A 23128-nucleotide genomic window follows, 5' to 3' on the forward strand; every position below is an offset into this window, starting at 1 on the left:
AGATGGTGTCTATACTAACAGTGGGATAATAGTCTCTGGGAAGGGAGTGTGACTGTGGGATAGCAGGTATAGTAGGGAGAGATGGTGTCTATACTAACAGTGGGATAATAGTCTCTGGGAAGGGAGTGTGACTGTGGGATAGCAGGTATAGTAGGGAGAGATGGTGTCTATAGTAACAGTGGGATAATAGTCTCTGGGAAGGGAGTGTGACTGTGGGATAGCAGGTATAGTAGGGAGAGATGTGTCTATAGTAACAGTGGATAATAGTCTCTGGGAAGGGAGTGTGACTGTGGGATAGCAGGTATAGTAGGGAGAGATGGTGTCTATAGTAACAGTGGGATAATAGTCTCTGGGAAGGGAGTGTGACTGTGGGATAGCAGGTATAGTAGGGAGAGATGGTGTCTATACTAACAGTGGGATAATAGTCTCTGGGAAGGGAGTGTGACTGTGGGATAGCAGGTATAGTAGGGAGAGATGGTGTCTATAGTAACAGTGGATAATAGTCTCTGGGAAGGGAGTGTGACTGTGGGATAGCAGGTATAGTAGGGAGAGATGGTGTCTATAGTAACAGTGGGATAATAGTCTCTGGGAAGGGAGTGTGACTGTGGGATAGCAGGTATAGTAGGGAGAGATGGTGTCTATAGTAACAGTGGATAATAGTCTCTGGGAAGGGAGTATGACTGTTGGATAGCAGGTATAGTAGGGAGAGATGGTGTCTATAGTAACAATGGATAATAGTCTCTGGGAAGGGAGTGTGACTGTGGGATAGCAGGTATAGTAGGGAGAGATGGTGCCTATAGTAACAGTGGATAATAGTCTCTGGGAAGGGAGTGTGACTGTGGGATAGCAGGTATAGTAGGGAGAGATGGTGTCTATAGTAACAGTGGATAATAGTCTCTGGGAAGGGAGTGTGACTGTGGGATAGCAGGTATAGTAGGGAGAGATGGTGCCTATAGTAACAGTGGATAATAGTCTCTGGGAAGGGAGTGTGACTGTGGGATAGCAGGTATAGTAGGGAGAGATGGTGTCTATAGTAACAGTGGATAATAGTCTCTGGGAAGGGAGTGTGACTGTGGGATAGCAGGTATAGTAGGGAGAGATGGTGTCTATAGTAACAGTGGATAATAGTCTCTGTGAAGGGAGTGTGACTGTGGGATAGCAGGTATAGTAGGGAGAGATGGTGCCTATAGTAACAGTGGATAATAGTCTCTGTGAAGGGAGTGTGACTGTGGGATAGCAGGTATAGTAGGGAGAGATGGTGCCTATAGTAACAGTGGATAATAGTCTCTGGGAAGGGAGTGTGACTGTGGGATAGCAGGTATAGTAGGGAGAGATGGTGCCTATAGTAACAGTGGGATAATAGTCTCTGGGAAGGGAGTGTGACTGTGGGATAGCAGGTATAGTAGGGAGAGATGGTGCCTATAGTAACAGTGGATAATAGTCTCTGGGAATATAATCCTACTTTATCTATTGCACTATGATGTTATTATTAAAGAGTATTAATTTTAGTGGCACAAAGCAGGGCAGAGTCACTTAAGACTAAGATTAATACATCACATTGAATCAACAAATTGTAGAATGAGTAGCTGTGAATAGACACAATAGGTAAATAATAATAATATAATAATATAATAATAATAAGCATTAACAATATTACTAATAATGAAAAACCAACATTGACTACTGTCCCCCCCATCACCCGACCTTAGGAATAGGCACGAGACCTTTGCACAGTGTTTAGTAACATTTATTTTTATATTTACCCCCCCAAAAAAACCAAACTGTATTTAGGACATTGTCTCTAGATCAGCAGCTTTCTGTCTCCCAGTGACGGTTCCCTATTGTTACTCGAGCATTACAGAGTGAAAATACCCCGAGGCACCTGCAGAACTTCTTGAGGAAACTGTCAGTCACCTTTTGTGCAGTTTGAAGTTGCAGAGCTTGGGGGCAAAGAGGAAAGAAAAAAGAAAATCTATTATATAATTAAAAAGGTAATTAGCAGCTCAGTGGCCGAGAGGTCCAGGAACAGCTGAGATCTGTCATTGGCAATGGGGAAATTTCATCTCGGCTTGTGAATCCCCTGAATGTCTGAGATATTCACTGAAATACTCACTGATATACACACTGATATACTCACTGATATACTCACTGATATACTCACTGATATACACACTGATATACACACTGATATACACACTGATATACACACTGATATACACACTGATATACACACTGATATACACACTGATATACACACTGATATACTCGCTGATATACTCGCTGATACACTCACTGATACACTCACTGATATACTCACTGATATACACACTGATATACTCACTGATATACTCACTGATATACTCACTGATATACTCACTGATATACTCACTGGTATACTCACTGATATACTCACTGATATACTCACTGATATACTCACTGATATACTCACTGATATACTCACTGATATACTCACTGATATACTCACTGATATACTCACTGATATACTCACTGATATACTCACTGATATACTCACTGATATACTCACTGATATACTCACTGATATACTCACTGATATACACACTTATATACACACTGATATACACACTGATATACACACTGATATACACACTGATATACACACTGATATACTCACTGATATACTCACTGATATACACACTGATATACACACTGATATACTCACTGATATACTCACTGATATACTCACTGATATACTCACTGGTATACTCACTGATATACACAATTATATACTCACTGATATACTCAATGATATACACACTGATATACTCACTGGTATACACACTGATATACTCACTGATATACTCACTGATATACACACTGATATACACACTGATATTCTCACTGATATTCTCACTGATATACTCACTGATGATATACTCACTGGAACCATAAAGGAATGCCCAGTTAAATCAAATCTTTTTGTTATAATATGACCAAAATCCAACAGTTATTGCAACAGGACAGAAGAGTGAGTAACATTTATGAGAATAGTAAGGAAACATCACTCACCGTGAAGACGCTCTGTAGCAAGGACAGAAAGAGAAGAAGTGAGATCACAAGTCATTCTCTTGCAGATATAACAATAAATACAATTTCTAACAATAAATACAATCACTATTATTTGGTATCTAAGATTGCAAGCTCTGATGAGCAAAGCTCCTGTAAAGTCTGGTTATAAAGTCTCTACCAGAAATGAGCCGCTCTGTCCCCTGACTATTCCCATAGCAGCAGCTAAATGGATTGGGTTTTGGACAAGTTCTGTTTGTACAGCCCTTTATCTGCCTGCGCCTCTGTTACCCTGTTGCAGCTACAATGTGATGTCACCGACGTGTGTCCTTGTTGCAGTTATAATGTGATGTCAAAAACTCAAGCTAAGCTCTTCTAGGAATGTGATAGGTACCTTAGAGTGTAAGCTCTCTGGAGCAGGGTCTGATGGGAATGTGATAGGGACCTTAGATTGTAAGCTCATTGGGAGAGGGACTGATCGGAATGTGATAGGGACCTTAGATTGTAAGCTCACTGGGGCAGGGACTGATGGGAATGTGATAGGGACCTTAGATTGTAAGCTCACTGGGGCAGAGACTGATGGGAATGTGATAGGGACCTTAGATTGTAAACTCACTGGGGCAGGGGCTGATGGGAATGTGATAGGGACCTTAGATTGTAATCTCACTGGGACAGGGGCTGGTGTGAATGTGATAGGGACCTTAGATTGTAAGCTCACTGGGGCAGGGGCTGGTGTGAATGTGATAGGGACCTTAGATTGTAAGCTCCACTGGGACAGGATGATGAAAATGATGTATAATATCTATAAAGCACCACAGTATATGTTAGCACTATATAAATAAATGATAATAATAATGTGGAAGAATTGTCGGTGAGCTGCAGACTCAGAGGAGTTAACGTTACTGACACTTGTGTTGCTGTTTCCCAGGTGCTGCCACCTAGTGGCTCAATTCAGCACAACCAGTGAACTCTGGGGAAAGAAACCAAAAAAGGCCAAATAAAAGTTCCCTTTCTCAGTTTATTATGGACAACGGCGCAGTTATGAGTCGAGTAAAACACGGAGTCTGTTAAGAATCCGGTTCATGTAGAGAAGAACATGATGATAGGTATTTGGTACCAGCCAATAGCAGGGGGGCAAATGTGACATCACTAGGGGGCAGTTTGTGCAGAGCAAATCCTTTAGGGGCATTTTATTCTCAGGACCCTCCTTTCAAACTGATATTGGTACATTTCTGGTTTCAGACTCCTTATTAGTTCACCTTTACGTTAACTTTTAGAGAATTACTAATTCTAAGCAACTTTACAATTGCTCTTCATTATTTATTTTTTATATTTTTTTTTAATTATTTGCAACTCTTTCCAGCTTTCAAATAGGGGTCACTGACCCCACCTAAAAACAAATGCTCTGTAAGGCTACAAATGTATTGTTATTGTAACTTTTTATTACTCCTCTTTCTATTCAGGCCTCTCCTATTCATATTCCTGTCTCTTATTCAAATTAATTCATGGTTACTAGGGGAATTTGAACCCTAGCAACCAGATGGCTGAACTGGAGAGCTGCTGAATAAAAAGCTAAATAACTCAAAAACCACACATAATAAAAAATGAAAACCAATGCAAATTGTCTCAGAATATCACTCTCTAAATCATGCTAACAGTTAATTTAATTTGGGTGTCATGGGGTGCTGGGTGCCACGGGGTGCTGGGTGTCATGGGGTGCTGGGTGTCATGGGGTGCTGGGTGTCATGGGGTGCTGGGTGCCACGGGGTGCTGGGTGTCATGGGGTGCTGGGTGCCATGGGGTGCTGGGTGCCACGGGGTGCTGGGTGCCATGGGGTGCTGGGTGCCAGGGGTGCTGGGTGTCATGGGGTGCTGGGTGCCATGGGGTGCTTGGTGCCACGGGGTGCTGGGTGCCATGGGGTGCTGGGTGCCAAGGGGTGCTGGGTGTCATGGGGTGCTGGGTGCCACGGGGTGCTGGGTGCCATGGGGTGCTGGGAGCCACAGGGTGCTGGGTGCCATGGGGTGCTGAGTGCCACGGGGTGCAACGCGGTGCTGGGTGTCATGGGGTGCTGGGTGCCACGGGGTGCTGGGTGCAACGTGGTGCTGGGTGCCATAGGGTGCTGGGTGTCATGGGGTGCTGGGTGCCACGGGGTGCTGGGTGTCATGGGGTGCTGGGTGCCAGCCTCCGTACATAAAAGAGAAGCGCTTCTCTCCCAAACTTTAATTGACTAATTTAATTTTACATTTTATCTGTCTCTCCAGAATGAGAAGCCTTAAATGAATATGTTTAACTTTCACAGTATTTAAACACGGCATTTATCAAAGTGACACGTAAGTAATGAATAAATAGGAAATGTAATTAAGTCTCTGCTTCGGCCCCCCGCTCCCTCCGCTTTATTTTGATCTGCAGCAAAGAGAATAAGTTTTGAGCAGAACAGACAGTCCCAGTGGTGATGAGCGACTCCAGAACTTCCTCTGCATATGGGCCCATTATACTGCACATGATGATGTCACTGCATCAGAATGATGTCACCAGTTGCATTGCATTCTGCCCATTGTCACATAAACATGGGGAAGGGTCATTATTATATCTAAAATAATACAGGTATGGGATACTTTATCCAGAAAGCTCTGAATTACAGGAAAGCCGTCTCCCATAGACTCCATTTTATAGAAATAAGCCACATTTTTAAAACTGATTTCCTTTTTCTGTGTAATAATAAAACAGTCACTTGTACTTGATCCCAACTAAGATATAATTAATCCTTATTGGAGGCAAAACCAGCCTGGCTTTATTTAATGTTAATGTGATTTTCTAGTAGACTTAAGGTATGAAGATCCAAATTACATTATCCGGAAAACCCCAGGTCCCAAACATTCTGGATAACAGGTCCCATACCTGTATATTATATAAGTACTGTACAAAGGGAATCAGAATAATTCGTAGGCCTCAAAATGCTCCTTGAGTCTCTTGTCCAGAATGCACCTTCCCTCCTTAGCACCCTTGGGTGCATCTCTTCTCTTTCCCAGAATGCAGTGCAGAGTGTTCTGCCTCTCAGTGGGGTAAATATAAGGACGGGGGGGGGTATAGGAGACAGTAACAGAAGGATCTGAGCAAGGTTTATGTTGTACTAATAATGCTCCACGGGGAGCGGCACATCAGGACACCAGGAGACAGGAGAGACGAGTGAGTCTGATAAATCTGCCAGCTCAGCGACCTTCCAGAGAACATTCACTGCTCCCCCCACATCCTTCTAAACACTCACTGTAACACTGCTGTGAATTCAGCTTAAACCTTCTACTCTGCTGAATTGTGCTTAGTACAGGGAATACCTATGCTTCCATAGTTTTATGGGATCTCTCTGTACAGACTATGAGCAAACTTAGGGGCTGTTCCTGCTGAATTGTGCTTAGTACAGAGGAATACCTATGCTGCCATAGTTTTATGGGATCTCTCTGTACAGACTATGAGCAAACTTAGGGACTGTTCCTGCTGAATTGTGCTTAGTACAGGGAATACCTATGCTGCCATAGTTTTATGGGATCTCTCTGTACAGACTATGAGCAAACTTAGGGACTGTTCCTGCTGAATTGTGCTTAGTACAGGGAATACCTATGCTGCCATAGTTTTATGGGATCTCTCTGTACAGACTATGAGCAAACTTAGGGGCTGTTCCTGCTGAATTGTGCTTAGTACAGGGAATACCTATGCTGCCATAGTTTTATGGGATCTCTCTGTACAGACTATGAGCAAACTTAGGGGGTCGCTGAGTCAGTTAAATGTTTACAGAAGTTGGGGGAATGGAAGTAAGAGGGAAATAATCATATGTTTGAGGTGCTGGGGTTGATGTACAATATCAGACGTCAGTACAGATTAGGGGGTTATAATTCATTATCTCAGGGAAATATTTTGTCCTTGGGAACGTTTCCACCTTCCCAGAAGTTGGACAATTAGCCCAATCCCTAGACTCCAGGGTCCGGGTAGAATTGCAGCAACTAATTCCCGGCACAATACATGCCCCCTCCCCCTGCGCTGCTGAAAAGACAAAGACTTGACGCTCTACTGAGTCACAATCCAGCGTTAATATCTCCTCCAGTGGAACATTCATTTATCATCAGCTGATCTATACACAGACTTATAGAATTACAGGGAGATCGAAATCACAAGCCCAACGTTTCCAGTCGGATCAGAAACCATTTGTGTCCGGGAATCTGTGCCGACAGGAGGATCCCCATTGCGCAGAGTCGGAGCAACAAGAAAAAAAGGAATATTTTCCCATTAGGCGACTTCAGTGCTTGGAAATAAACACATGGGGTCATGGGTAGTGAAGCCTGGGGCTATTTGGGAGGGGTGGGCTGTGTCCATTGTAGATACAGTGTATTTTGTGCAATGGAAATATGGGTCAGGAACATCTCCATAAAACTATGGCACATAGGTATTCCCTGTACTAAGCACAATTCAGCAGGAACAGTCCCCTAAGTTTGCTCATAGTCTGTACAGAGAGATCCCATAAAACTATGGCAGCATAGGTATTCCCCTGTACTAAGCACAATTCAGCAGGAACAGTCCCCTAAGTTTGCTCATAGTCTGTACAGAGAGATCCCATAAAACTATAGCAGCATAGGTATTCTCTGTACTAAGCACAATTCAGCAGGAACAGTCCCTAAGTTTGCTCATAGTCTGTACAGAGAGATCCCATAAAACTATGGCAGCATAGGTATTCCTCTGTACTAAGCACAATTCAGCAGGAACAGTCCCTAAGTTTGCTCATAGTCTGTACAGAGAGATCCCATAAAACTATGGCAGCATAGGTATTCCCTGTACTAAGCACAATTCAGCAGGAACAGTCCCTAAGTTTGCTCATAGTCTGTACAGAGAGATCCCATAAAACTATGGCAGCATAGGTATTCCTCTGTACTAAGCACAATTCAGCAGGAACAGTCCCTAAGTTTGCTCATAGACTGTACAGAGAGATCCCATAAAACTATGGCAGCATAGGTATTCCTCTGTACTAAGCACAATTCAGCAGGAACAGTCCCTAAGTTTGCTCATAGACTGTACAGAGAGATCCCATAAAACTATGGCAGCATAGGTATTCCCTGTACTAAGCACAATTCAGCAGGAACAGTCCCTAAGTTTGCTCATAGTCTGTACAGAGAGATCCCATAAAACTATGGCAGCATAGGTATTCCTCTGTACTAAGCACAATTCAGCAGGAACAGTCCCTAAGTTTGCTCATAGACTGTACAGAGAGATCCCATAAAACTATGGCAGCATAGGTATTCCCTGTACTAAGCACAATTCAGCAGGAACAGCCCCTAAGTTTGCTCATAGTCTGTACAGAGAGATCCCATAAAACTATGGCCCATAGGTATTCCCTTGTACTAAGCACAATTCAGCAGGAACAGTCCCCTAAGTTTGCTCATAGTCTGTACAGAGAGATCCCATAAAACTATGACAGCATAGGTATTCCCTTGTACTAAGCACAATTCAGCAGGAACAGTCCCCTAAGTTTGCTCATAGTCTGTACAGAGAGATCCCATAAAACTATGGCCCATAGGTATTCCCTTGTACTAAGCACAATTCAGCAGGAACAGTCCCCTAAGTTTGCTAATAGTCTGTACAGAGAGATCCCATAAAACTATGGCAGCTACACTATGAGTATGGTATGAGCATGAGTAGTATGATAATGGTCAGTCATTGTTTAAAGGGAAACTATAAATGAGCAGCCTACAGAACAATAAATGAGAGGAAGATCATCCGAATCAGAATGAATTGATATAATATCACTATATCATCCCTTGTTGTATTAAAGACCCAGAATATCCTTTTATTAAGGTTGTGCACAATTCTGTCACTTAGCTACTAGCAAACAGCTGTCAAGGCTGGCTGCCATAGAAACCAAAGTTGAAATTACAGTGACAGCTGAGATTGAAGACATTTAGTTCTGTTTCAATTAAACCTAATTGAGATATTTAAAAAAAATATATTCTTTATCGAAAGTGATTTTTTACAATGGGCAAGATGGGTCAGTTTTGTACAGATGTTCCCACCAGCTTCCAAATATGATGGTGCCATGTAATTTGCATTTGGGCTATTTATATATAAATATACTGTATATATATATATATATATATATATATATATATATATATATATATATATATATATACACACAATATCAGCCTCTTGAGTGACCTTGACCTTAAACCTGTGTTTTGTAGACTAGTCTGTTACTGTGACTTTAATCCTGGATCTGTCCCATCAAGACCAACCACTTGCTATATCTCCTCCCCAAGTCATGTGTTATCATGATTGCTTTATAGCCATGAACTTCACCCTGGACCTGCTTTAGCTACACCAGTCTTTAGTTAGAACCTTGTCCAGGCCAGCCATCAGCTGTGGTATTGAACCAAAAACCTGTGTCTCTTCCCAAGACCTTAACCAAGAAAATGTGTTGCCTAAACTGGTCTTTTCAATGGGAGTCCAACCCTAGACCTTTGTCTCTAGTCAATACAGTACAATGAGCTTAAGCACCAAATAAATGTTGTCCAGTGCCTAGTACTAGAAAATATCTAGTGGGTCCACACTGGACCTGTTTTAGCTCCATTATAGAACTTTGTTCCCTAGATATGTGATGTCACAACCAGTTTCTAGCTGTAATTTCATCTTTAGACCTGTATTCTCCAGACCCTGACCTGAAACACGTGTTAACTAGACCAGCCACTTCGACTCAAGACCTCTTCTTCTTCTGCAACAACATTTCCAGGCCGGCTACCAGCTGTGATATTGACCAAAAACCTGTGTCTGTACCCATGACCTTGACCAAGGCTATACGTTGCCTAAACTGGTCTTTCGATGGGCATCCAACCCTAGACCTTTCTAAATAGTGATGGGAGAATCGGACTCATTTGTTTCGCCAAAAAATTGCAAAACAGCAAATAATTTGACAAATGCATTGAGTCATTGGGCATTATTTTGCAAGACAACTTTTCAAACCACGTGACATTTTATACCACACAACATTATTTTTATTATCCATTAGAGTCTATGGGCGCTTTTTTTTTTTCGGCGAAATTCTGGAAAATGTTCTGCTCATCCCTAGTACCTAGTCAGTACATTGAGCACCAAACAAATGTTGTCCAGTGCCTAGGAACAGATTGAACCACCTGGGTACTAGGAAATATCCACGCTAGATGTTTTAGCTACATTAGTCTTTTGGTGGAACGTTGTCCCTAGATATGTGATGTCACAGCCAGTCTCTAGCTGTTCTTTCCACTTTAGACCTGATTTCTCTTGACCTTGACCAAGGATATGTGTTGTCTAAATTGGTCTTTTGATGGGAGTTAAACCTTAGACCTTTGCCCAGTACCCAGGAACAGATTGGTGGATCCAGGGCGCATCAGTGCATTTTTCTTTTCACCCCTATAATTATTCCCACTTTCTACATGAGGGAGGACACGGGAAATGTAGGTAAATGAGAGGAAAGAAGTAAAAGGTGGAAAGGGAAATAAAGGGGAAAGGTCAGAAGTAGAGGACAAAAGGTGAATGAAGATGAGACAGAGGGTAAAGGAGAAGAGAAAGAGAGAAGTGGAGAGAAGAAACATGGTTACAAAGTGCCTGTATGACATTTTGGGGAATAACTGCACCTGCAGTAAATACTCACCACTAAATATTCCTTCTTGAACCCTACCTGCGATACACAGATTTTAAATGTAAACAAGTTGCCAGTGTATTAAAAAGAGACTAAAGCTCCCCTGATTGGTTCTCATACACGGCCCCCCGACGCACCCTCTCCAGTTGCCGCAGAAATCTATCAATAGCAACACCGCCACAATAAAAGGTTTTTACAAAGGAACCAGCCGGCAACAATCGCTCGGTCTGTGGGGGGTCCCAGAAAACATAACAACAGCAGAATGGGGCTTTGGTGATGAATGCTGAATCGGCGAGAGGTGGGGGAGTTGGGAGAGATTAAAGGCAGAGACAGATTCCAGTTCAGAGTGGCTGAGGCACAGGAATAAAATGGGGATTTCTCCTTAAAATAAAGAGATTTGAGTAAGGGAAGTGGCCACTTATAGTTGTTACCCTACACCTGAAGGAATATTGACACAATATAGTTGACCATATAAAGACTTATAGAGCCAAAATGAAGGCCTTTTCTACTGAAAATTGGCTGATGGTCCCATTGATAAAGTCTTCTCCCGATGGGCCGGCATGTGGTTTGTCTATTAAACCTAAGCCGGGACCTGGCCCACCATAAAGACTGATAGAGGTGTATCCAGCCATGCCAGCTAAACTAGCAGCCTTCCAGTGAACTTGGGCTCTTTGGGGCAAACTTATTAAAGGGCAAGTTGACTAACGCTGGCAAAAATTCGCCAGCGTGACATCATTTTCGGAACTTCGCCGATTTACTAACTAACGAAAGAGACATACACTAGCGCTCATTCGCACTCTATCGCCAGGCGAATTCTCTGGCTCCACTAATTCACTAAGATGCGCATTTTACTGAACGTTACCTGTTCCGCCAGACTTGCCTTCGCCAGCTCAGACCAGGTGAAGTGCAATGGAGTGTATAGGGCTGCCTCAATTTTTTGTTGAAAATTTTTCAAAAATTGCCGGCCTCTTTTCCCTTTTTCAGGTTGATAGGCTGCAAAAGTCCGTAAAATTTTTTTTTGGGTACCGAGATTCCCCCCTACATTTCCTAACATATGGCACATAAACTATACACTGGGAACATGCGTAGGGCAATATAACAACTTTATTTTATTTTATTAAGGTTCCCTGGGCTTGTGTAATGTAATGTATTGGCTGCTACATATACGTCCATTCAACTTTAACTTCCCGCCGTATGCAAATTACCCAACGCTAGCGCAACTTCGTGTTGCTTGCCGAAGTAACGCTAGAGAAAATTGACAGCGTTCGGCGCCCTGGACTTAACTTTGCATTTTAGTAAATTGCATGTCCTAGCGAATTTACGCCTGATTTTTGCTGCTTAGTAAATTTGCCCCTTTGGTTATTTGGAGATGCTGGGAGTTGTAAGCCTATAAGAGCTAACACCTTGACATTTGCAAAATGTGTTAGGAAGATAGTTTCACTGTAAGTTTTATATCAATTCTACAAATATTCATGAGGTGCAACACACAGAGCAAATAGGGGGGCTCTGGCTGTGCCTCTCGTTTACAGATATTCATTGTAGGCCCATTGAGCTTGGTGTGTAGGTAAGGGGCATTCAAGAGGGGACCAGGTTCTGTCCATGTGCCGCCCATTTCATGTGAACTAATCGCTTTTTTATCGTGCTCCCTTGTTCATACATGAGACCGATCATCTACCTCTCTTGCCAGAAACAAATTTACTATGAGCAGAGGTGTAACAGCCGGAGCATTGGAGAGGGGGGACAAAATTGCGGCATTTATAATTTAAATGAACTGTTAGTATGATCTACAGAGGGATATTCTGAGACAATTTGCAATTGGTTTTTGTTTTTTATTATTTGTGGTTTTTGACTTATTTTGGCTTTTTATTCAGCAGCTCTCCAGTTTTCAATTTCAGCCATCTGGTTGCTAGGGTCCAAATTCCCCTAGCAACCAGGCATTGATTTGAATAAGAGACTGGAATATAAATAGGAGAGGCCTGAATAGAAAAATGTAGCAATAACAATACATCTGTAGCCTTACAGAGTATTTGTTTTTTTAGATGGGGTCAGTGAAAAGCTGGAAAGCGTTGGAAGAAGAAGGCAAATAATTCAAAAAGTATAAAAAAGAAAAAACGAAGACCAATGGAAAGGTTGTTTAGAACGAGCTTTTCTTAACATATTTAAAGTTAACTTAAAGGTGAACCACCCCTTAATGGACAGGGCTCTGAAGTAACTTGTGTGCCCTGCTCCTTCTACACATGGAATAAAAACAAGGAAAGGCCCTGCCAGTGCTGAATACACAGATGGTGCAACTCTTTGTGCTGCCAAGGTGCATTATGGGTAAATATGTGGCTTTGTAGTGTAACTAATGCATGTGTATAGCACTGAGACCATAACAATACACTCACTCAAGGCTGTCCATTAAACATGTATATATATATATATATATATATATATATATATATATATATATATATATATATATATATATATATATATATATATAATATATATACAGTAGTTGTGCTTCCCCTGCTCATTGAGATATACTCCCATCACACTATTACATTATATCACACTGTATAAACATATATATCATAACCAAAGCTCTGCATTAACGGCTGTCCATGCCCAAGCCCTAAAGCCTCAGAGTGCAGCAATTTATTGCACGATTTCTGGATAAATGCAGTTTCACGCACAATTGCACACGGATAGAAATATTTGCTTTTTTCCATATTTGGAGGGGGAAAAAGAGCATTTTTTATATTTTAAAAGTCAATTTATTCCCGTAAATGAAAGAGAAAATAAAGAGCATTCAATCTGCAACGTTGCCGTTCTTCAGAGCGACTATCATCGGGCGACAGCTGCGCGGAGTCTGGGACCGGCGACTTATCCGCACGAGATGTTATCACATTACATTAATAGAAAAATTCTCCTATAATAGAAACTGGTAGGAGGGAGAGAGGAAAGATTTCCCATTATGACTTGCATCACAGGGATTTATTGCCTCTCACAATGGCTCAGTTTCCGTGCGTCGCAACAAGACAGAGGGATCCGTGCAGCAGCAGCAGCGCAGCTATTGTAAGTCAGGGCAGAGGCAAGAAATATTGCCCATTACATTCCCCTGACATCCCAGAATTAAGCAGTTGTAAGTAATAGATTTTATCATAGGTGGAAGAGATTTCGGGTGAGACCAAAGGTCGGAGAAGTACAAAGCTCCCCTGTGCATCAGTGGGAAACCTGCATGAATCCTGCTCCATATGGGATTGTGCCTAAAATAAAGTGAAGCCTTATGAAATCAGAAGGTATTTACTTGTCTCATGCCAAACACAAAGCACTGCCTAAATACCAAAAATGAGAGTTTTAGCCCTTCTTACCATAACCAGGTTCGGTTTTCTATTTGCCTAAAATAATGGCATTAAATCAATGGTGAAACCTTGATACGTTGGTCGAAAGCATCATGGTAAAGTAATCAGTGGTGACAATTATTTGGATCATCACACCCCACGCTCCGAGACAACCAAGGCTTCTTATACGAGACATCACATTGCAGCAGCCGACTCTCCGATATTGCACAATGCCCGTCTGCTGCTCTAAAGTTCAGTCTCAATCTGAATCCTATTTATTGATGAGAGTCTGGAGATCACAGATCTTGCGAGCAATGGGCTTTTAGTGGCCAATGTCAGTCTGCAGCAGCTAAAGCCAACAAGATAATTGTCTTCTACTGACAAGCACAGGCCATGGCAAGTGCACCATATCTGGGGAGAGGTATACAGAGGTACCAAGTATAACCATCCAAAAACTTATCGGTTTGCCCAACAGCAGCAAAAATGATCTCCAAAAGGTCCAACCTGGAGTCAAAGCCTAAAGCCTGGGTTGTACCTCCAAGGTCAGAACTAAGGGTGGGGGTGCAACAGGTGGGGGGTGCAACCTGAAGGGGGGCAATGAGTTAGTGATTGGTATGTGGATGTGATTGAGCAAGAAGTCAGCAGGGGTGCAGGTATGCAGTGGAGAGGGGCTGCAACCAATCAGTTGAGGAGGGAGTTGTGATGTCACAAGGCCTTTGGCACCAATATTTGGTGGCCCAGTACTATCTGCCTCCTTTAAAGGGGTGTTTCACCTTTCCGTTAACTTTTAGTATGTCATAGAATGGCCAATTCTAAGCAACGTTTCAATTGGTCTTCATTATTTCTTTTTTATCGTTTTTTTTAATTATTTGACTTTTTCTTCTGACTCTTTCCAGCTTTCAAATGGGGGTCACTGATCCCATCTAAAACAAATGCTCTATAAGGCTACACATTGTTATTGTTGTTGGTACTTTTTATTCCTCATCTTTCTATTCAGGCCTCTCCTATTCATATTCCAGTCTCTTATTCAAATCAATGCATGGTTGCTAGGGGGATTTGGAGCTTAGCATCCAAATTGCTGAAATTGCAAACTGGAGAGCTGCCGAATAAAAAGCTAAATAACCCAAAATAATATAAATATTTAAATTAAATATAATATAAAATATACATATAAACCAAAATAATGAAAAATTAAAACCAATTGCAAATTGTCTCAGTGAACTCCCGAAATGACATCACTGGTGAATTTTCGCTACCGTTAGTCACTTCGACCTTTAGTGAATTTCCCCCTATAAGACTTTAGAGTGCAGAGATAGGCAAGTAAACTAATATGTACTGTAATGTATTATATTTCTGTTATCAATGATCTTGGTAACGTACAAGAGGAAATAGAATGTTTTCCAGACAAAAAAACAAATGTTGCCTTGCACAATACAGTATTGATGGTGACAGACTGGTGATACACAGAGACATCATTTCAGATCAGAGAAGTGTCATTTAATCACAGCACTCGGGGAGTCGCATCCCCCTTTATACATACAGTATATATATATAAAACAACGACCTTCTACTTGCAGCCGATTGGCCATTATAAAACTGCATCCCAACAGGAAATGGAATCTTATTGGGCAGAACAAAGATAAATCCGCTGGTGTTTGAGGAATGAGCAAGTCACTTAGAGAAAAGAAGGGAATTGAGATTGGGCCAAATAAACAGAAAGAGTGTTACAAAAAAGAAAAGGCAAATATCAATATAAAGCAACAAAGGATTTTCTTTCTGCAGTGATATATTACTATACTATACAACTGGCACAGTGCAAGGCTGATTATTAAAGGGGATGTTGACTTTTCCCAGTTTAGTTGGTTTCAGACAGTTCACCAGAAATAGACTTCTTTCCAATGACTTTCTATTTGTGATCGTTTTTCTAATACTGAAGTGTAAAGTTTCACCTTCTAAAGCAGCTCTGGGAGAGGGGGGGGTCGCCGACTCTTTAACTCTTCTTAATTGATACATTTAGTGGATACATTTGTTATCTATGTCCCTGCTGAGCAGAATCCCTGAGTTTCGTTAAAGGGGAACTCCACACAAACATAACTTGAGCTTTTTGAAAAGTAAACATATTTTCAAGCAACTTTGCAATATACATCAATTAAACCATATTCAGACTTTTCATGATTTTTACTGGTTTCTGACAGTTCCCTAAGCCCAGCCTCCTGCTCTCCTGCTGATCTGTCTGACTACTTTGCTGAGCTTTCTGACTACTGTTACTTTGTATCAACAGCATCTGTCCTCAGCCTGCATCCTCCAAACCCCACAATTCCCTGCTCATGTGATTTCAATAAGGAAAGGCACATCCCAGTGCAATGCATTGTGGGTAATGTAGTTCCTGCATGTTGTCTGTAAGTACAATGTGTAACATCAGTGTTTAGTCCCTCCTTCCCTGCCAGGATTTCAAATGATGCAGAAAGAGAAGAATTGTTACACAGCTGGATTTCAGCATAGAAAATGCCATTTATTTATACTTTTTGAAGAAACAGGGAACTGTGATGGGCATATTAGGGGTTTCTGTGTTATGTGGGGCCTCTTTATCTCATTTTGGTTTAGGAGCTGGAGTTTCCCTTTAAAGGCAGCTGTTAGACTTGATACAATAGTTACTAATACTCCACAGATACTGCTGAGAAATGGATCAACTCAATGTTGCAAAACTGTAACAGTTCAGATCCTCCTGGATCACTGACCTGCCAGACTGAAACACAAGAGACACGAACATTAAATTTGAAATTGTAATTGAAAAAGTCTTTATATGTAGTGAACACAACTGAACTGAAAAAAGTGTTTGGACAGCCCCTTTAATTAATTGAGATTCACATGACATGGCAGCATAGAAACCAGTGCAGTCTGCATTAGAATTGATTCATAATCAGCCCTGTAGCATCAGCTTCTATGACAGATGTGACCTCACTTTCTGCTTGATGATTTCCCCGACCCCTAAGCTTAGCTCCTCCCCAGCAGCCCAGAGCCCACTGAGCATGTGCAGTGCCACTGACTCACAAGAGATGCCTAACATAGAGCTGGGAATGCTGGGAATGCCGGGATCTTTACTGTTATAGGACTACTGAACCCCTGGGCTGGTACAGTAAGTACAATATATATAATACAGAATTTCTAACCATATTAATTTTTAGGGTGTAATTCTCCTTTAAAGATAGAGGCAGTTGTTGGGGTGCTGCCCAGAATGTATAGTGTGCCCAATGGGGAGCCCTGCTGATATCTAAGTTCAATAACGGTTCATGAAAAATGTCTTCATCCCAAACTGATTTGTCTCTGGGGCCCAGTACATTGTAGTTACACTATGTTTGTTCCTATGGTAAATACAATATTTATCAGAGCAGCTCTGTAGTGGGCAGGGTTACAGCCAATCTATCCCCAATAACCAGTGAATTATATACAGGACTAGATCATTCTGTAGCCAATCAGAAGACTCGACCAATGTGTAGCCAATGAAACTTGAACCAATCTGCTGTCAACCTGTAGCCAGAAGACTAAATCGTTAAAAAGGCCTAGAGCAATATGTAACCAATCCAAGAACCATAATGCTCACAAGGCAAGACCAACGTGTAGCCAATGAGAGGACTTGAATGTTCACATGGGCAGGCCAATCAGTAGCCAATCAGAATGTTTGCAGGGCATTAGTGACTTTACAAGGTGAGATGAACCAACAGCCAATGAGAGCATAGAAATGGCTACAAGACCTGAAGGCAGCCAATCAAGCTTTAGAATAATCAATGATTTTGCAGTGGGGCCCAGTTACATCTTGTCTTGTGATTGGGGGGTTCCTTATCTTTATATTTAACTGATCCCTTCATGAACCAATGAACAAGGGCGGCAAGATGTCACCACACACAGAAATGATGTGCAGGCCAGAAATACATGAAATGTTTCTCCAACATCAGAACTCATAGGAAGAAATCATCATTTGCAGCATTCGACAATTTACCATTTCTTTTAGGTGAATGGGCTGTTGCCTAGCAACGGCTCCTGGATCTGGGGCTGCGGTGGAGCTGCTCTTGTCTCGGTGCATCATGAACGTTCCGTCCCGCTCACATGGGGTAAAGAAGGACAACTCAATGGAACCTCTGAGCAGCCACAGCCAAACCCTATAGGTGCACCTTAGGGAACACTGAAGTGCAAAAAGTGACACTTAGGGGGTTATTTACTAAGATCTGAATTTATCTCATATTTTATTAGAAAAAACCCAACCAAACCCCCATCCTTGATTTTAGCTTATTTATTAATAAAAAAACTTGATTTAATCATATCTCAGAAAAACTTGATAAAATTAAGGATGCACCGAATTTGGTTCAGGATTCGGCCAGGATTCGGCTTTTTTTAGCAGGATTCAGATTCGTTTGAATCATTCTGCCCGGCCGAACCAAATCCGAATCTTAATTTGCATATGCAAATTAGGGGCGGGAGGGAAATCACATGACTTTTTGTCACAAAGCAAGGAAATAAAAAATGTTTTTCTCTTCCCACCCCTAATTTGCGTCTTCAAATTAGGATTCCGATTTGGTTCGGTATTCGGCCGAATCTTTCGCAAAAGATTCGGGGGTTTGGCCGAATCCAAAATAGTGAATTCGGTTCATCCCTAGATAAAATTGATCTAAAACCCAAATGGCCCACATTTTTCAGGCTTTTTTCCGAATTGCTTAATTTTTGTGCTTTTTCCCCCAATTTCCCCCAAGTTTTCGGTTTTAAAACCCCAAAAAAGTCAGATTTTCAGGCTAAACCCAGCGCAGACCACAAAAACCTCAAATTGAGATAGGTGCCTCTCCCATCTCGATAGGTCTGAGATGAAAGATGAATGTGAAAGATTTCAGATTCGGGCTTTTTGCAGCATCGGGGTATAATAAATCTCAAAAAATTCTACGTTTTCTTGTGAACCCATTCCGGTTCCAGACTCAATCCCAGTCGGTAGAACCTCCCTAAAAAAGAAGCCTCATCATAATCTCGTCTCCTGATTAAAAATGGATAAACTGAAACTCTAGAACTGGAACTGAATCTAGAACAATAATCAGATGAGAACACTTACTCCAGAAACTTATCCTCCAAAGTTGATTTTACTATTCTATTGGGTTCATTTAATACTTCAGGTATGGGACCTGTAGTCCAAATACTTCCAATAAGGATTAATTATATCTTAGTTGGGATCAAGTACAAGTTACTGTTTTATTATTACACAAGAAAAGGGAATCATTTTTGAAAATTTTAATTATTTTAATCTAATGGAGTCTATGGGAGACAGTCTTTCAGTAATTAAGTTTCTGGATCCCATACCTATACAAAGATGATTTTTTAGCAGCATTAAGACATGAAATTCTTGGTATTTATCTATAAAACCCCAGAATCCATGCATTCCAGATACCAGATCCCATACTTGCTACCATTAGATATACCCCCTATTGGGTACAATTTCACAGCTTGGCTTCCTCCTTATATATCCCAGCTAATCCCTGTAGTTTCTTTTTAAAGAGGGCAGATTAACTACATAATAACAAACAGCTCTGATTTACTAATTGCTTTCCCCATTACCGATTTGGCCTCCCAGGGACAAAATTAGCCATGTGATCAATATTTTGACTGAATCAGTAGGGTGCTATAGACACTGTAACAACTAATAGAGAAGCACTGAATCTGACTCCAATAAGTAATTCAAATAATATCTGAAGAATTTTGCACATTAAAAAGCCATTGATAAATACATCATTGCACATCTTTCCCTTAATGTAATGATTGCTCTGTAAAAAAAGCCTTATATATTTGTACTATCAGCATAGGAAGGGGTTCTTTACTGTAAGGACAGTCAGGTTATGGGATTCCTTACCAAGAGAGGGGAATGAGTGATTTATTGGCGGGAGGGAAGGAGATTTCACCATCAGCATAGGAAGGGGTTCTTTACTGTAAGGACAGTCAGGTTATGGGATTCCCTACCAAGAGAGAGGGAATGAGTGATTCATTGGTGGGGAGTAAAGGAGATCTCACCATCAGCATAGGAAGGGGTTCTTTACTGTAAGGACAGTCAGGTTATGGGATTCCCTACCAAGAGAGGAGGAATGAGTGATTCATTGGTGGGGAGGAAAGGAGATCTCACCATCAGCATAGGAAGGGGTTCTTTACTGTAAGGACAGTCAGGTTATGGGATTCCCTACCAAGAGAGAGGGAATGAGTGATTCATTGGTGGGGAGGAAAGGAGATCTCACCATCAGCATAGGAAGGGGTTCTTTACTGTAAGGACAGTCAGGTTATGGGATTCCTTACCAAGAGAGAGGAATGAGTGATTCATTGGTGGGGAGGAAAGGAGATCTCACCATCAGCATAGGAAGGGGTTCTTTACTTAAGGACAGTCCAGGTTATGGGATTCCCTACCAAGAGAGAGGGAATGAGTGATTCATTGGTGGGGAGGAAAGGAGATCTCACCATCAGCATAGGAAGGGGTTCTTTACTGTAAGGACAGTCAGGTTATGGGATTCCTTACCAAGAGAGAGGAATGAGTGATTCATTGGTGGGGAGGAAAGGAGATCTCACAATCAGCATAGGAAGGGGTTCTTTACTTAAGGACAGTCAGGTTATGGGATTCCCTACCAAGAGAGGGGAATGAGTGATTCATTGGTGGGGAGGAAAGGAGATCTCACCATCAGCATAGGAAGGGGTTCTTTACTGTAAGGACAGTCAGGTTATGGGATTCCCTACCAAGAGAGAGGGAATGAGTGATTCATTGGTGGGGAGGAAAGGAGATCTCACCATCAGCATAGGAAGGGGTTCTTTACTGTAAGGACAGTCAGGTTATGGGATTCCCTACCAAGAGAGAGGAATGAGTGATTCATTGGTGGGGAGGAAAGGAGATCTCACCATCAGCATAGGAAGGGGTTCTTTACTTAAGGACAGTCCAGGTTATGGGATTCCCTACCAAGAGAGGGGAATGAGTGATTCATTGGTGGGGAGGAAAGGAGATCTCACCATCAGCATAGGAAGGGGTTCTTTACTTAAGGACAGTCCAGGTTATGGGATTCCCTACCAAGAGAGAGGGAATGAGTGATTCATTGGTGGGGAGGAAAGGAGATCTCACCATCAGCATAGGAAGGGGTTCTTTACTGTAAGGACAGTCAGGTTATGGGATTCCTTACCAAGAGAGAGGAATGAGTGATTCATTGGTGGGGAGGAAAGGAGATCTCACAATCAGCATAGGAAGGGGTTCTTTACTTAAGGACAGTCCAGGTTATGGGATTCCCTACCAAGAGAGGGGAATGAGTGATTCATTGGTGGGGAGGAAAGGAGATCTCACCATCAGCATAGGAAGGGGTTCTTTACTGTAAGGACAGTCAGGTTATGGGATTCCCTACCAAGAGAGGGGAATGAGTGATTCATTGGTGGGGAGGAAAGGAGATCTCACCATCAGTATAGGAAGGGGTTCTTTACTTAAGGACAGTCAGGTTATGGGATTCCCTACCAAGAGAGGGGGAATGAGTGATTCATTGGTGGGGAGGAAAGGAGATCTCACCATCAGCATAGGAAGGGGTTCTTTACTGTAAGGACAGTCAGGTTATGGGATTCCCTACCAAGAGAGGGGAATGAGTGATTCATTGGTGGGGAGGAAAGGAGATCTCACCATCAGTATATAAAGGAAATAATTAATTTTCAATACAGATTCTCTGAAACTATTTGAAGGGGATGTTTTGTGAGTAGAAACAATGTAGCAGAAGTCAGAGCATAACATGATCAAAGTCTCCAGAATCAGAGTAAAAGTTCTCAGTAGATCTCTGTTCCCTGCGCTTGAGGAATTATAAGGGAAATTTAGATTGGAGTCTCAGGCACGTTATGTTCAGGCTGCTGATACACAACATGAAGCAGTCAGCGCTTTGCAGGCTGCAGCAGCCCATGAATAGTTAATAAGTTGGTACAATTATGGAAACAGCATGTGATTCTCCCACAATTCCATTGGAAAGACTGTCTGTGACCTTCCTGCTACAATAAAGTACATAGAGAAGCAATGTAGTCAACCAACAGCTCTCTGAGGATTGTGGGAATTGTAGTTTCCACCTGCAGTACAGAAGTGTAACCAGGGATTGATCAAATCTATAACTACGCCAGGTGCCTACACTACGTCACATTAAAATGAATTTCAGCTTGAATTCTTAGTTATTATTAGTGAAACAATTGTTTGGTACAGCAGCAAGTGTTATTGTATGACCCACAAGTACTTGCAGCCAGTGGGGCTGCTGCTGGGGACAGCCAATCAGGGGCTTTATTCAAACTATTCATTCTTATGGCAATGGGCGCACATAAATGAATGGTTACTGGATACAGACAGGGTGAAAGTATAGGGAGTCACTTAGCCCCAATGATTGGTTAGTTCTGGAGATCTCCTCCTTATCTGTAAGCCTGAGACACAGGCAGCAACCAGGGTGGATTTCAAGATTAGAGACACAAGTAGCAATGGACGGAGTTTAGGTGAGTTCATAGGTGGTAGAATTAGGGGCAAGTCTGGACTGACCCCTAATGTGTATTTGAAATGAATTGAAATCTCCCAGCATGCACCTCTAGTGCCACATGCCAGCTGTCCACAGCCAAAGGAAAGCACTGGGGGGGCACTTAAATTAAAGGGATTGTTCACCTTTAAATTAACTGTTAGTATGATGTAGGGAGGGATATTCTGAGACAATTTGCAATTGGTTTCCATTGTTTATGATTTGTGGTTTTTGACTTATTTATTCAGATGCTCTCCAGTTTGCAATATCAGCCATCTGGTTGCTATGGCCCAAATTCCCCTAGCAACCATGCATTGATTTGATTAAGAGACTGTAATATGAATAGGAGAGGCCTGAATAGAAAGATGAGAAATAAAAAGTAGCAATAACAATACATGTGTAGCCTTACAGAGCATTGTTTTTTTTTTATATCGGGTCGCTGACCCTCATTTAAATAATGAAGACCGATTGAGAAAGTTAAATTGAAGGTGTACCGCCCCTTTAAGGGGCATTTAGGAACCACAGGACAGTCACCCCCATCCCCCATCTGCCTCCATAAAATGGGAATAAGCCTAAAA

The 23128-nt window shown here is 41.8% G+C and overlaps 1 protein-coding gene across 7 annotated transcripts in view; it reads right to left on the reverse strand.

Moving 5' to 3' along the window:
* The window catches only part of cacna2d3.L (calcium channel, voltage-dependent, alpha 2/delta subunit 3 L homeolog), a 504571-nt gene that overhangs the window by 447088 nt on the left and 34355 nt on the right, over positions 1-23128 (reverse strand). For 4 of the 7 annotated variants that reach the window (XM_041590966.1, XM_041590964.1, XM_041590961.1 and 1 more), the window contains exon 3: positions 3049-3060. The exons of the other annotated variants lie outside the window; for them this stretch is intronic. In XM_041590966.1, the coding sequence (XP_041446900.1) occupies positions 3049-3060 (12 nt within the window). The remainder of the gene's footprint in view (positions 1-3048; positions 3061-23128) is intronic. 7 annotated transcript variants of the gene reach the window in all.

The sequence above is a fragment of the Xenopus laevis genome, chromosome 4L, assembly GCF_017654675.1.
Source record: "Xenopus laevis strain J_2021 chromosome 4L, Xenopus_laevis_v10.1, whole genome shotgun sequence".
NCBI lineage: Eukaryota > Metazoa > Chordata > Amphibia > Anura > Pipidae > Xenopus > Xenopus laevis.